The 13,829-nt window shown below is 39.4% G+C and overlaps 1 protein-coding gene across 6 annotated transcripts in view; it reads right to left on the bottom strand.

The window, feature by feature from the left end:
- The window catches only part of Exoc3 (exocyst complex component 3), a 47,594-nt gene that overhangs the window by 19,473 nt on the left and 14,292 nt on the right, over positions 1-13,829 (bottom strand). For all 6 annotated transcript variants that reach the window (XM_008852487.2, XM_029555766.1, XM_029555765.1 and 3 more), the window contains exons 3-4: positions 9,702-9,921; positions 2,444-3,125 (exon numbers count right to left, since the gene is read on the bottom strand). In XM_008852487.2, coding sequence (XP_008850709.1) covers positions 2,444-3,125; positions 9,702-9,921 — 902 coding nt within the window. The remainder of the gene's footprint in view (positions 1-2,443; positions 3,126-9,701; positions 9,922-13,829) is intronic.

Raw genomic sequence — 13,829 nt, 5'->3', positions numbered from 1 at the left:
AGGAGGGTCAACACGGAGGAATCATTTCCTCCATGCTTCCAAGAGAAGCCAACAATGGTCGAGCAGGACCTTTGACTTATCTTCACATAGATGGAACTGGTAAAAGAAAGGAGCCAGGGGCTCCTCCCAACCCCATGGGACCCCTGAGGAACAGATCCTCTAACGACCTCAAGAGTAAAAACAAATCAGTTTATCTGGTCCAATTGTATGTCCTTAAACACCCAAAAGGGAATTATAACCAAAGAGTAAATGGGCCAACATAATATCATAAGAGCGTACGTATATATAACTAAAAGTTACTCGAGAAACAACAAAGCCAGACAGGCGACACCTTCAGTCGAGATGTTGGCCAGGATAAAGGCTCTTCCAGACCGTAATCCAACATACTACTGGAAAAACGAACAGCAGACACCAATTCTATCCAAAGGAATACTGACAATGGATTGCTGTAGATGAGGAACAGCTGATCCTCCTGGAACAGGGACCTCTGGCTGACTAGATTTACCAGAAGGGCAGATAGGGGGGAATGAATGGGGTACCGACAGCACAGTGGACAGTGGCAGGGATAACAGAATGTGGAGGCTCTAGTGGGAGAGGAAGGCGGTCTACCAGACGAGTTTGTATTAATGCTCAGATGCCAAGGAGCTCAGAAGGTGGGCGACTGTGACCGTGTGATAGTCATGTACATAGAGATTAGAAATGCATGTGAAAACGTCTCAATGTTGGAATGAATTTTTCTGTATGAAACTGTGTGTTTTGACAACGCAGTGGAGATCTTTTTTAAATGTTGGAACCTCATTTAATTTTATGTCTTATAGAGTTTGTAATGAGTAAAAGATTGTATAAGCGTAATAATTCATCTGTAAACCTAGAAATGTACAGCCAGTTTTGAAAGAGATGTACCCTAGCTCAGAAAAATGTTATTGAATAGGTTAATGCTGTTGTAATGAAATGCTTCTTTTAATTTAAAAAAAAAGACTACTTATTTAATCTCAGTTATTTTTACACATAAACTTCAGTGTTACAGAGGAAAAATGACTCAACTTCTCCAGAGTCGAAAGTCTAGTCAAAATGTATGTGATTAACATGAAAAGAACACTCAAGGACCAAAGATGCTCCCAGCACAGCAAAAGAGAAAAAACTAAGCCCTAGAGCTGTGCAAGTCCTATAAACACACATCCTACAGTCCAGGGGACAGATCTGAAGGAGGGCCCAGGCTCTAGCTTTGATCCTGCTCCCAGTTACTAGTTCTGAGAAGTGAAACACATTCTTCCCTCTGTACCTCAGGTTCCTCATCTACTAAGTGGAGATGATCACAGCACTCCCTGCCTCATGGGTTTGCTCACATATGACACACTGAGGCCTAGCCTATGCACAGTAAAAGGCTACAGAATGGGATAATAAAGACCATTCTAACCTCACAACAGTAGTGAAGAAATAAGGTTCAGACTTGCACATAGTAAACTACTGAACAATGATCATCTTCCATGCCTGACATTTTCATTCTTTTCATATCTCTTTGTATTGAGGCATACAAACTTTCTACTATAAGCAGTTATCAATAAACACAAAAATAAGCCTCACTGTTAAAAGGTTTAATTTCTCCAAAGCAACAAGATGGGTTTATAAAGAAATTTCAGTATATTACTTAATATTGTTTTCTATCCATAAAACCAGGCAAAGTTAAAATACGTCACCACTTCAGTTACCTAATCTAAAGCATTTCACAATAGCTACCTACTGACTTGTTTCAAATCTGCCTCCTACTACTCCATTCATAAAGTGGCTCGTATTCCTCACATGAAGTAACAGTCTCAAGCTGACATACAAAAAGAGTAACTGATTTTTTCTGGAATTATACATAGTTATTTATTTGTTTCTGAGATGGGTCTTTTATTTTGCTCAGGCTGGGAGTTAGTCATCCTTCTACCTCAGCTTCTGGGGGCAGGAATCACAGGTATGAACCACTATGACAGTGGATAGCTGTGATTAACTGCTGCAGTGTACTAGTGAGGAAAAACAAAAGCTGGTGATTTTTTGACCAGCCTGGTAACTCTGAACAAGTCACTGAACCTCCCGCCACATGCTCCCATCTATAAAATGTTGCAATATTACACCTGCCTGAGGGAATCACTGTAAGGAAGCAAAAATGCGCACATGAACACAGAAAACAACCAATACCACAGTAAACAACCAATACCACAGTACAGAAAGCAGAGAGCAGAGACCACGGGAGACACTGCTGCACCCACAGTACAAGCTGGGTCTTTCTCAAGAATGTCCCTGACATGTAGAACAGAAAGATCTTCACAAGCCAGAAAAAGCCAAGGGTACTGAGTGCCTTCCCCAAGTGAAATGTATGAGACAGTTTGCAAACTATCAGTCAGCATGCTTTTAGAGGTTTCTAGGTAAAAGGACACATAAGGCACAAAAGCCATTCTACCTGGTGTAGGTATTTAGGACCCACGTCAAGAGGCTCACAATCTCGTTGGCCTCAAGGTCCTCTGATGCGAGGTCCTGCATCCGTGTGCTCAAGGCCTGGTGGTACATGCTCAGGAGGTTCTTAAAGATCTCATAATGGGGAGGGAAGCACTGGACCATCAGGTTCTTGGCAATGATGAGATCATCCAGAACATACTTCCTGATGATCTCCAAGTGGCGCACAAGCCACATCTTGTCAGACTCTCTGGTGTCTGCCTGAGTGCCCTCAATTCTAGTTGTCACAGTTCTGTCCAAGATGGCAAACATTTTTTCCTTCCAGTTTTTGGGCCTCCCAGGAGGAACAAACCCTGTTTGCTTTTTTCGATCAAGTATTCGCCTGTCAATTTTTTCTTCCCTTTCAATGATCCTGACCACGGAGACCAGCAAGGTTGGATCCCGGCGGACGGTGACCAGTGATCTCTGCAGTACCATCCACAACTGCTTGGCCAGTTCATCAGAGAGTCCCTGCGTGCTACCAAAGTAGCCATGGATGAGGGTCATGTCCCGTGTATTCCCACTGTCCATGCGGTACTGCTCACACATCAGCCCATCCCGAGAGCACTCCAGGTCCATTAGCTTCCGGTGCGCCTGCAGGAGAGCCCCCTGCTCGATCAGGTCTTGGGTCTCCCTCACGATCTCAGGCACTAGGGAAAGGTACAAGTTGGCATAGTGTAAACACATAAAGATTGTGTGTGCACTCAGAAATGACAGCAGGCAAAGCAAGAAGTTCTTGGCATCCATCTCCCTGTGTGGCCAGCTGCCCTGGCAAACCCATTTTGAACTCTTGAGTCTATGAAAGACTGGCAACTCCCAGGAGAAGGCCTGGATGGAAATTGTGTAACTGTGATCAAGTTCAAGTCAATGTACTGTTCCCAGAGCAGTGAGTGCCAGCTCTCTAGAACTAGGGTGAGGTTTAGAAAAGAAGTCCACATTCCAGATAGGGGGATCTCTGTTCTGATTACTGATGGATGCTTCTGATCAAAGAGGTACAACTGGGGCACAGTCACTATTGCTGACATGAATTCCAGGGGTGAAGAGGGTAGCTACCTTCTTTTCTCTGTTTTTCTTTCTATCCTTTCAGAAGCTAAACAAAAGGACATTCAAAATCACCTGTATATATAAGGCATGACAGAAAACCACTGTGCATGCCCAGGCAGAAGTGAAGGCTTAGAAAAGACATGAGAGGACGCCTAGCATTATACCTCAACCTACAATAATCCAAACCAGACATCAGTATGACTTGGAAATGGGGAAGATTCTGACTTCCAGGGTCAGAAGGTCACTACATTAGATTCAAATGTCCAATTTTCAACAGAAACAGAAGAAGAGACACACTAAAAATATGCCCCATTCAAAGAAAGAAAATAAATCAATAGATACTGTTTCTGAAGAGATGGCTCAGCAGTTAAGAGCACTTGCTGCTCTTGCAGAGGACCAGGTTTGGTTCCCGGCACCTACATGGTGGCTCATAACCATCTGTAACTCCAGTTCCAGGGGATACAACACTCTTTTCTGGCTTCTGAGTGCCATGCACACATATGGTGCACTTACATACATGCAGGCAAAACACTCATATACATAAAATAAAATAAATAATTAAAAAAAAAAAAAAAACCGTGCTTAACTAACATGAGTGCAAGGCAAATTTGAGCAGGCAGGAGAAAGAACCAGAAAATGGAACCAGAAAACCAGAGAGGTCAATGGCAATTATCAGGAATAGAAAGAAAAAAGATAAACAAAATAGCCAGAGCGCACAAGACCTCATAGAAACCATGAAGCAACCAACACATGCACTGTTGAAATCCCAAAAGGAGAAGAGAAGAGGAAAGATATCATTTGAAGAAATAAAGACTGGAAACTTCTACAGTTTGATGGAAGACATGAATGTAAATACTTAGAAGCTCAATGACCTGCAAACATGGTTAACCAATAGACCTATACGAAGAAACAACATAATCGATCAAACAATGAGGGAACTGTGAAGGCAGCAAAAGAAGCAACTAATCAAATAAACGGCCTCTAAAATAGTATCACTCAGATTTCTCATCAGAAAATTTGGAAGTCACATGTAATCTGTGCTGATATGTTGAAAGTGCTAAAAGAAAGCACTGCCAACTAACAATGTTTTTGTTGTTATTTGAGATAGTCTCTCACTCTTTAGCTCAGGTGGACTTCAAACTTGCAACAATCTTCCTGCCTCGGCCTTCCAAGTACTATGATTACAGTTGTGAGCCACCACACCTAGCTTCTACTAAAAGTCTTAATATCTAGCAAAACTACCATTCAAAAATGAGAGAGAAATTAAGATTCTCAAATGAGAAAAAGTTGATAAACCTTTTACTATTAGACCTGCCTTCGGGACATGCTGGAGAGAGCCCTGTGGAAGAAATGAAAGGCACTAGGCAGTAACTTGTAAAAGGACAGTGTCTGGGAATCATATGAAAAACAATTCAGCCAGAAGTGGTGACACATGCCTGTACTTCTAGCATTTGGGAAGGCAGAGGCAGGAAGGTCAGGAGCTCAAGATCATCCTTAGCTACACAGCCAGAGCTACATGAAACCCATCTAAAAAATCCCAACATAAATAAAATAAAATAAAGCAAACAACAAACAAAAATGAAGTGGGGAAATTGCAACAAAAGTAAATACAAAGACAAGTATAAAATCTAGTATGGATATGTAACTGCAGTTTTTAACCCAACATTTTGTTTTCTGATTTAAGAACCTAATACAGGCTGGAGAGGTCATAGAAAACCCCAAGGCTGTCACATCCCTAGACAAATGTAATTTCTTACTATGTACTAAATATGGATCCTTTTATTTACAGACAAGTATCCCAGTCATCACTCATCAAAGCAGCTTCTTTTGCAACAGATGGAGATTATTATAGATTTCTACTGGTCCCACACAGTGATTGTCTGTGAATTGTCCAACCCTACAAACCTCTACACCTAAAGCTCACAGAACACAGTGGAACAAGGGGTAGAGAGAATACTAGTGCATCTCTCACCTTTCATCAATGAAGCTCCCTCATGCAACAGAGGGTCATGAATACAAAAGGACACAAATGGCCAAAATGTACAGAATAAGAGTCTACAGAGCGTGGGCTCTTGGACAGGACTCTTATATTAAACTTAACCCACCCAGGGCTCAGGGACCACTGCAATAGAAGGAGTGAAAAGACTGTAAAAGCCAGAGGAGAAAGTGCATGACCAAATGGAAATAGAGTCTTACAGGCTCCTGGGACCTTGCTCATAAGAACTTAGAGCAATGGTGTCAGCATACACAAGACCCATGCAAATTCAAGCAGACAAAAACCCAGCATGGAACTCTGGAAATGGGCAGTAAGCCCCAATCTTAGCCAAAGAACTATTGGTAGCTAATTACTGCTGGGTGAGGAAGAACTGATCTTCTTAAAGGGAGGGACTAGACCTCAGTGGATGAACTTGCACTGAGGGACATCTGGAGACACTAACTTGACTCAACAGGCCTTAACACAAATGACAAGAGTGCATGAAATCCAGTGTGTGGGTGGGTTGCTAATGGGGAAGGGGGTATAAAGATGATTAAAAGTTCTGTATGAAATACACAGAAATTCAATATAAAAATTTACAAAAGAATCTAATACATTAAAAAAAAATAGTGCAGCTGGAGAAATGGCTCACAAGAGCACTGACTGCTCTTGCAGAGGACCCAGGTTTGGTTTCCAGCACCCACGTGGCAGCTAACAACCAACTGTCTATAACTCCAGTTCTGAGGGATCCCATGCCTTCTTCTGACCTCTGTGAGCACTGCGCAATGTAGGTGCACTTACACACATGCAGGCAATACATTCATACACATAAAATAAAAATAATAAAAAAGTATTAGTTTGCTTTTATACACATACAATGCATAAAGAAGAAACTGAAAAGGGGTGGAATGGAGTTGTACAGCAACAGAGTTTTCATATGTTACTGACTTTTAAGCTGATACAAATTCAATCTAGAGTGATATAGTTGGGGTCTGGAGTGATGGCTCAGTGGTTAAGAACACTGTTCTTTTTCCAGAGGACCTGGGTTCAAGTCTCAGCACCCACATAGCAGCTAACAACTGTCTATAACTCCAGTTCCAGGGGACCTGCCATCCTCTTCTGGTTTCCGCAGGCATTACATACAAGTGGTACATTTACAGACAGACAGACAAAACTTTCATACACCTAAAATAAAAATAATAAATTAACTTGGGCGTGGTGGTACATGCCTTTAATCATAGCACTTGGGAGGCAGAAGCAGGCAGGTCTCTGTGAGTTTCAGGCCAGCTGGGACTACAGAGAGACTCTGTCTCAAAAAGAGACCTAATAATAATAATGATAATAAATTTAAAAAGACTGATACAATCTTAGGACAGTAAATGTAATCTCCAGGTTAACTACAAAGAAAATAGCTAAAGAATACACAAAGGAAAAAGACAAAATGGGAATTTAAAGTGTTTCACTAGAAAAAAAATTTAAAACACAAAAAGCTATAGTATAGAACATGAGGGACAAAAAGTTATACAACACTGGAAAACAAACAGTAAAATCCTTCCTTACTAGTTACTATTTTCAATGTAAGCACACTAAACTCTCTAATCAAAACAGATGGCAGAGCTGGGCATGGTGGCACACGCCTTTAGTCCCAGCACTCAGGAGGCAGGGGCAGAAGGATCTCTGTGAGTTCCAGGCCAGCCTGGTCTACATAAGGAGTTCCAGGCCAGCTGGGGCTACAAGAAGACCCTGTCTCAAAAAGACCAAAAAACAAACAAAAATCAGATGGCAGAATGGATTACTTTAAAAAAAAAAAAAAAGATTCAACCATGTACATCTACAAGAACTAACCTTACAGCCAAAGAGACAAACACACTGAACATTAAAGATTGGAAAAAGGTACTCCACGCAAATAGCAGCCAAAAGGGAGCGGGGGGCATACTAATGAGACAAAACAGCTTCGGGTTAAAAGAAGGATGCTATGTATCTGTCAGCAAGCTGGAAAAGTTTTATGGTAATTATTGACATTTCTGCATCTCTATAGGCTACCAGCATATATTAAGCAAAACCTGATGGAACTGAAGGGAGAGAAGACAGTTCTGTGATGATCACTGAAGATGTAGGTATTCCCTCTCAATGACTGTCAAAACAAGCAGAAAGTATGAAGAAACTCAGGATCTAAGCAACATAGTAAACAAAGGGATCTGAAGATGTAGCACTGAAAGCACACACATTCTTCTCAAGTGCAGAGACAGTCCCCAGGTGGGCTGTATTTAGGTTAAAATTTTGAGTCTCATTAGATTTTTTATTTTATTTATTTTGTTTTTTGAGATAGGGTCTTCCTGTAGCCCCCTCTGACCTGAAACTCACGATGTAGAACAGGCTGGTCTTGAACTCATAGAGACCTGCCTGTCTCTGCTTCCCAAGTGCTGGGATTAAAGGTGTGTGCCACCACACCCAGGTCAGTAGATTTTGATTTGTTTTTTTGTTTTTTGAGACAGGGTCTCCAAATAGCCCCAGCTGGCCTGGAACTTACTATGTAGACCAAGCCTTCATCTCACATAGACCTTCCTTCTTCTGCCTCCTAAGTGCAGGGGTTAAAAGCGTGAGCCACCATGCCCAGCTGAGTAGATTTTTTTTTCTAAAAAAGAACAGATGTACAAAGTATCTTCTCTAAATAGATGACATTAGAAATTAGCAAGAAAAGGAAACTGTAAAATCCACAAATTTTGTGAAAATTAAATAATGATTTTAATTAATACAGCAAAGAAGAAATCATAAGGGAAACTGAAAAGTACTTGGAAAATCTACCAAAACTTACAGGAGGCAGCACAGCAATGATACAATGGAAAACGTATTGCTAGAGCTGTTTCCATTAGGAAGAAAGATTCCAAACCAATAGCCCAACTTTGCAACTTTAGGAGATTAAAAAAAGAAGAAATTAAACCTAAAGCTAGACAGAAGGAAGTAGGGATCAGAATAGTCAATATTCAAAACAGAATACAAAAACAGAAAATAAAATCAATAGATAAAATTTGGTCCTTTGAAAAAGATCAAGGAAACTGACACATCTTTAGATTAAATGGACCAAGAGAAAAGATTCTAAAATTAATAAAATCAGAAAGTAGAAACATTACTATTGATTCTTCAGGAAAAAAAAGAACAATAATCTGGGTGTGGTGGTGCAAACCTTTAGTCCCAGCTCTCGGAGACAAAGGCAGGTGGATCTCTGTGAATTCAAGGCCAGCCTGGTCAACACAGCCAGTTCCAGGTCATCTGGGACTACAGGGAGACCCTGTCTCAAAGAAAGACCAAAAAAAAAAGAAAAACTGAATACCAAGAAACTAGGCAACCTAGATCAAATTCCTAGAAACAAACTAGAAACAAAACACCTCCAAAGTGAATTATAAAACAATTCAGAACAGATCACAGGTAGTAAGCAAACTCAATCAGTGGTTAAAAACAAACTCCCCATAGAGAGAAGCCCCCATACCCAGTCATGTCACTAATGAGCTGGCCAAACATTTAGAGAACTAGCATCAACATTTCTTAAGCTTTTCTAGATACTGAAAGGGATACATGACTGGAGACCACTGACACTGTCTAGGGATGAGCCATGGAACATGCTACATTCAGAGATGACTCTGAGGGAGTCAGTCTTCTGTCTCTTCCTCAGGTCTCTTTCAATTTTGCTTGTCACACTTGAGACTCCTGCCCTGCTCTGTCTGGTTCACCTGGCTCCTGCACCATGCTTGCCCCAGCTTGGGAACTGCTATTCTAAACCCCCATTAGGGCCTGCTCCTCATCCTACTCATAGCTTCTTTCCCAGGCAGTTGCTCCTCTAAAGTATGTGTGCTGCTGTCTCTTAACTTTTGTACAGCAGACACTTAACCACAGTGAACAGAACTGGTTGTGTAGTCCAATTCTGTGCACTGCCCTGACACAGTACTACATGTTCTCTGCTGGCCCTCAGTTGCTCAACTAATCATTTCCATTCATGTTCAAACAGAGAAGTTAGCTGAACAGGCAGATCAAGCTTATCATGCACAAAGAGTATACTGCAAAGAAATGCTGGCCTGCCTCTACACTCCTCACAGAGCTCCTAGCATTTGGAGGGAAAATGGGTATGCATGTGGGTGAGTGTCCTACAGCTACCAAGCCCTTCCCCCAGTTTCCCATCCTCCCCTCACCTTCTCTGCTTCCTGCCACTTACCAGAGAAGATGTTCTTGAGGTTTTCCACAGCTGCAGCCAGCTGGCTGTGCTGCACTACTGCATCCTTCACATCTTTGAGACTCTCAATGGTGTTGATGCTCTGCCTCCAGTCCTTGCTGACATCAGCCAGTGACTGCTGGATATGCTTGACATCATTCAGTGCATTGTGGAGCTGGCTCAGGCCTGTGCGTACCCCATCCAGCTGTGATTGGATCGCGGCCTAAGAGCGATACCATACAGGTGAGCAGAGCCAATGACAGCCACACATGACTTCCTGAACAACAAACTTTTCCAGGGAGAATGAAGTTCAGAAAGAACTATTTGAGAAGAGCAAAAATCAGTTAATTCCAGGAGAAAAAAAAAGAATAAAATTAGGAGAATTTAATTGACTCATATAGTAACTTTTTATTGTTAAAATGCTGCCTGGGAACAGCACATGATGGATTTTAAAGTTTCAATGATACTTAAAAGAATCATAAGCACAAGAAAGACAGGGAAACTAAGAATCTATCATATTCAACTCAATAAATCAGCAAACCTCTAACTATGAATAGGGATGAAAGAGAACAAATAATAATCCAACAGACTAGAAAAACAAAAAACAAAATTACAGGAATCAGCAAACTGCTCAATAACCCCAAATATAAACGGTCTTAATTCCCAATTAAAAGGTGCAGAGTAGCTGACTGGATTAAAAAACAAGATCCAAGGGCTAAAGAGATGGCTTAGCAGTTAAGAGCACTGGCTGCTCTTGCAGAAGACCCAGTTCAAATCCCAGTACCTTCACGGCAGCTAACAACTGTCTGTAACTCCAGTTCCAGGAGATCTGACACAGCACCTCTTCTGACCTCCATGGGCATTACACAACACAAGTGCATTTACATACATACATACATACATACATACATACATACATATTTATTTTTAAAAAAAGTCAAAAAACAGAAAAAACAAGATCCAAATATCTATTGTCTCCACTATCTCCAAGAATTACACCTTTCAGGTAAGGACACTCATGGACTGAGAGTGAAAGGAAAAGCCGACTTACCAGGTAAATGAGAGCTGAAAGCAGGCTGACATAGTTTTTCTGAAACCAAAGTAGACTTCAGGCCAAAACTAGGCCAGTATTCTGATTACTGGTAATGTAGACTTACAGAAAAAATTAGTCATAAGATACAAAGAAGGCCAAAGCATATTAATTCAGAGTATAATCCATCAAAAAGATATAGTAATTATAAATATATATGCACCAAACACTAGGGCTCACAATTTCATAAAACACTACTTAATATAAAAGAGCAAGAGAGGTCCTGTAACTATCATAGTGAGTTTATTTAAAACCAACAGACAGGTGATCCAGACTAAAAAAATTAACAAGGAAACTTCAGTATTAAACGACACCATAGATCAAATGGACTTAATAGATTGTCTACACACAGGCTCATTCAATCTTCTGACATTGCAACATTTCATTATCCACAGGGTTTATTCATGCTCAAGAACTGTACAATTGGATTTTTAAAAATCTCATATTTTAAGCAAATTTACAATTGTGTCGGGTTGCATTCACTGTTCTCCTCAGACACAGGGTGAGCACACCTGTTTTTACAAGTAATTCCACACAACATATGAATTCTTCTAAGAATGCACATTCTTCTTATCCTTAGTAAGCAATGGAACTTTCTTTAAAATAGATCATATTTTAGGCTAAACCATAAGTTTTAACAAATACAAAAGAGTGAAATAATTTATTATAGCTATCATATCACAGTGGGTTGGGGATTAGGCTCATAAAAGTATAATTTATTATATCTATCATATCACATTGGTAGAGCACTTGCCTAGCAAGTACAAGGAAGGCCCTGGGTTTGGTCCTCAGCTCTGAAACAAACAAACAAACAAATCATATCACACCATGATAAAACAAGAAATCAATAGCAAGAAAAACCACAGAAATTCTATTAATACTTTGGAGATTGAACAAAACATTCCTGAACGATCAGAGGATCACTGAAGAAATCACGAAGGAAATTTTATAAATTCCTAGAAGTAAATGAAAATGAAGGGAAATGTATCAGAACTTTTAAGACACAGGTAAGGCAGCCTTAAGAAAAGTTTACAGCTCTGAGTGCTTAAATGAAAAAATCCAGAGATCTCAAAGTATTAGAAAAACAAGAACAAGTAAAATCTAAAAGCAGTAAACAGCAAAGAAATTAAATAATAATAATAAAGATCAGGATCAGGAAAGGAATTAATGAAATGGAAACTAAAAGGGAAATACGTACAATCAATCAATCAGTCGAAGAGCTGGTCCTCTGAAAAACTAAAGATTGACCAAACTCACCAAGAAGAGAAAGAAGACTAAATTAACAAAACAGCAATGGCAAAGGGGACAACAGATCCCAATGAAATCGAGGACTGTGAGGAAATACTACGAAAACTTGTATTTCCTAAAACTGTAAAATCTAGAAGAAAAGAATAAATTCCTAAATAAATATGACCTGCCTAAGATAAATCAAGAGGATAAACACAACTTTAATAGACCTGTAACAAGCAATGAGATTGAAGTTATAATAAAGCATCTCCAAACAAAGAAAAGCCAAAGACTGGATAGATTCACTTCTAAACCATCACTAATGTTCCTCAAATTGTTCCATAAAGCAGAAAAGGCAGGAACATGATCAAAATTATTCTATGATACTTTTATCATCCTGATACCAAAACTAAACTAAGGACACACATACAAATCCAAACTAAAAACTAAAGTAGACCAATTTCCCAGGTGAACATAGAAGAAAAAATTATTAATAAAATACTTACAAACTGAATTCAAGAATACACTTAAGTTTACACAAACATAAATCAGTAAATGAAATAATACAGCACATAGACTGAAGGGCAGAAATCACATGATTCATCTTAATAGATGCAGGTAAGTCCAACATCTTTTCATGATAAAAAAAAAAAATCCTGAAGAACTTAGGAAAAGAAAGGCTGTATTTCAGTATGATAAAGAATATTTATGACAAACTTATAGCCAATATTATACTAAGTGGGGAAAAATTGAGCATTTCCTATAAAATCAGGTACTTTTTTCACTTTTCTGAAAAGAAAAAAAAAAAAAAGAAAGAAAGAAAACAGGCTCTTACTCTGTAGCCTTGGCTATGGAACGTTCCGAGATCTGCCTTCCTCTCCCTCCCCAGGGTGCTGGAATTAAAGGCATGTGCTCCCATGGTTGGCCCTCTTCACTCCTAATATAGTCTTAGCTAGAGCAATAAACCAAGAGAAAGAAATAAAAGAAATACAAATTGTAAAGGAAGAAGTCAAATTATCTTCATTTACAGATGGCATGATCCCGTATTTAAAAGGCCCTAATGACTTTGCCACGAAACTCACAGACCTGATAAACACTTTCAGCAAAGTAGCAGGATATAAAATCAAAGTCAGCACCATTTCTTATAGTTATAGCTAACTTGCTGAGAAAGAAATCAGTTTAAAAGAAAACCCATTCACAACTTCAAAACAAATAATACATACCTATGAATAACTCTAACCAAGGAAGTGAAAGATTTCTACGATGAAAACTTTAAAACACTGAAGAAAGAAACTGACACTAGAAGATGAACAAACCTCTCATGTTCTTCAATCAGTAGAACTACTATTGTAAGAATGGCTATATTACCAAAAGCAAATTCATGCAATCCTTATTAAAATTCCAATGAGATTCTTCACAGAACTGGGAAATAAATCCTAAAATTGTTATAGAAGCACAAAAGACTCCAATTGCCAAAGCAATCCTAAACCAAAAGAGTAATTATTGTTGGAAGCATCACAATACCTGATCTCAAATTATACTACAAAGCCATAGGAACATAAACAACAAGGTACTGGTACCAAAACAGACACACAGACCAATGAAAAGACTAAGGATCCAGAAAAACAAAAGTAAAAACAAAAATCTCTTACAACTATAGCCACCCAAAGCAATCCTAAACCAAAAGAGTAATTATTGTTGGAAGCATCACAATACCTGATCTCAAATTATACTACAAAGCCATAGGAACATAAACAACAAGGTACTGGTACCAAAACAGACACACAGACCAATGAAAATCTCAGGGAAAAACT

Source organism: Nannospalax galili, unplaced genomic scaffold (assembly GCF_000622305.1).
Source record: "Nannospalax galili isolate Female #2095 unplaced genomic scaffold, S.galili_v1.0 scaffold1146, whole genome shotgun sequence".
Lineage (NCBI taxonomy): Eukaryota > Metazoa > Chordata > Mammalia > Rodentia > Spalacidae > Nannospalax > Nannospalax galili.
Note: the sequence above shows the minus strand (reverse complement) of the source record. Positions and strands in the feature narration are given on the sequence as shown.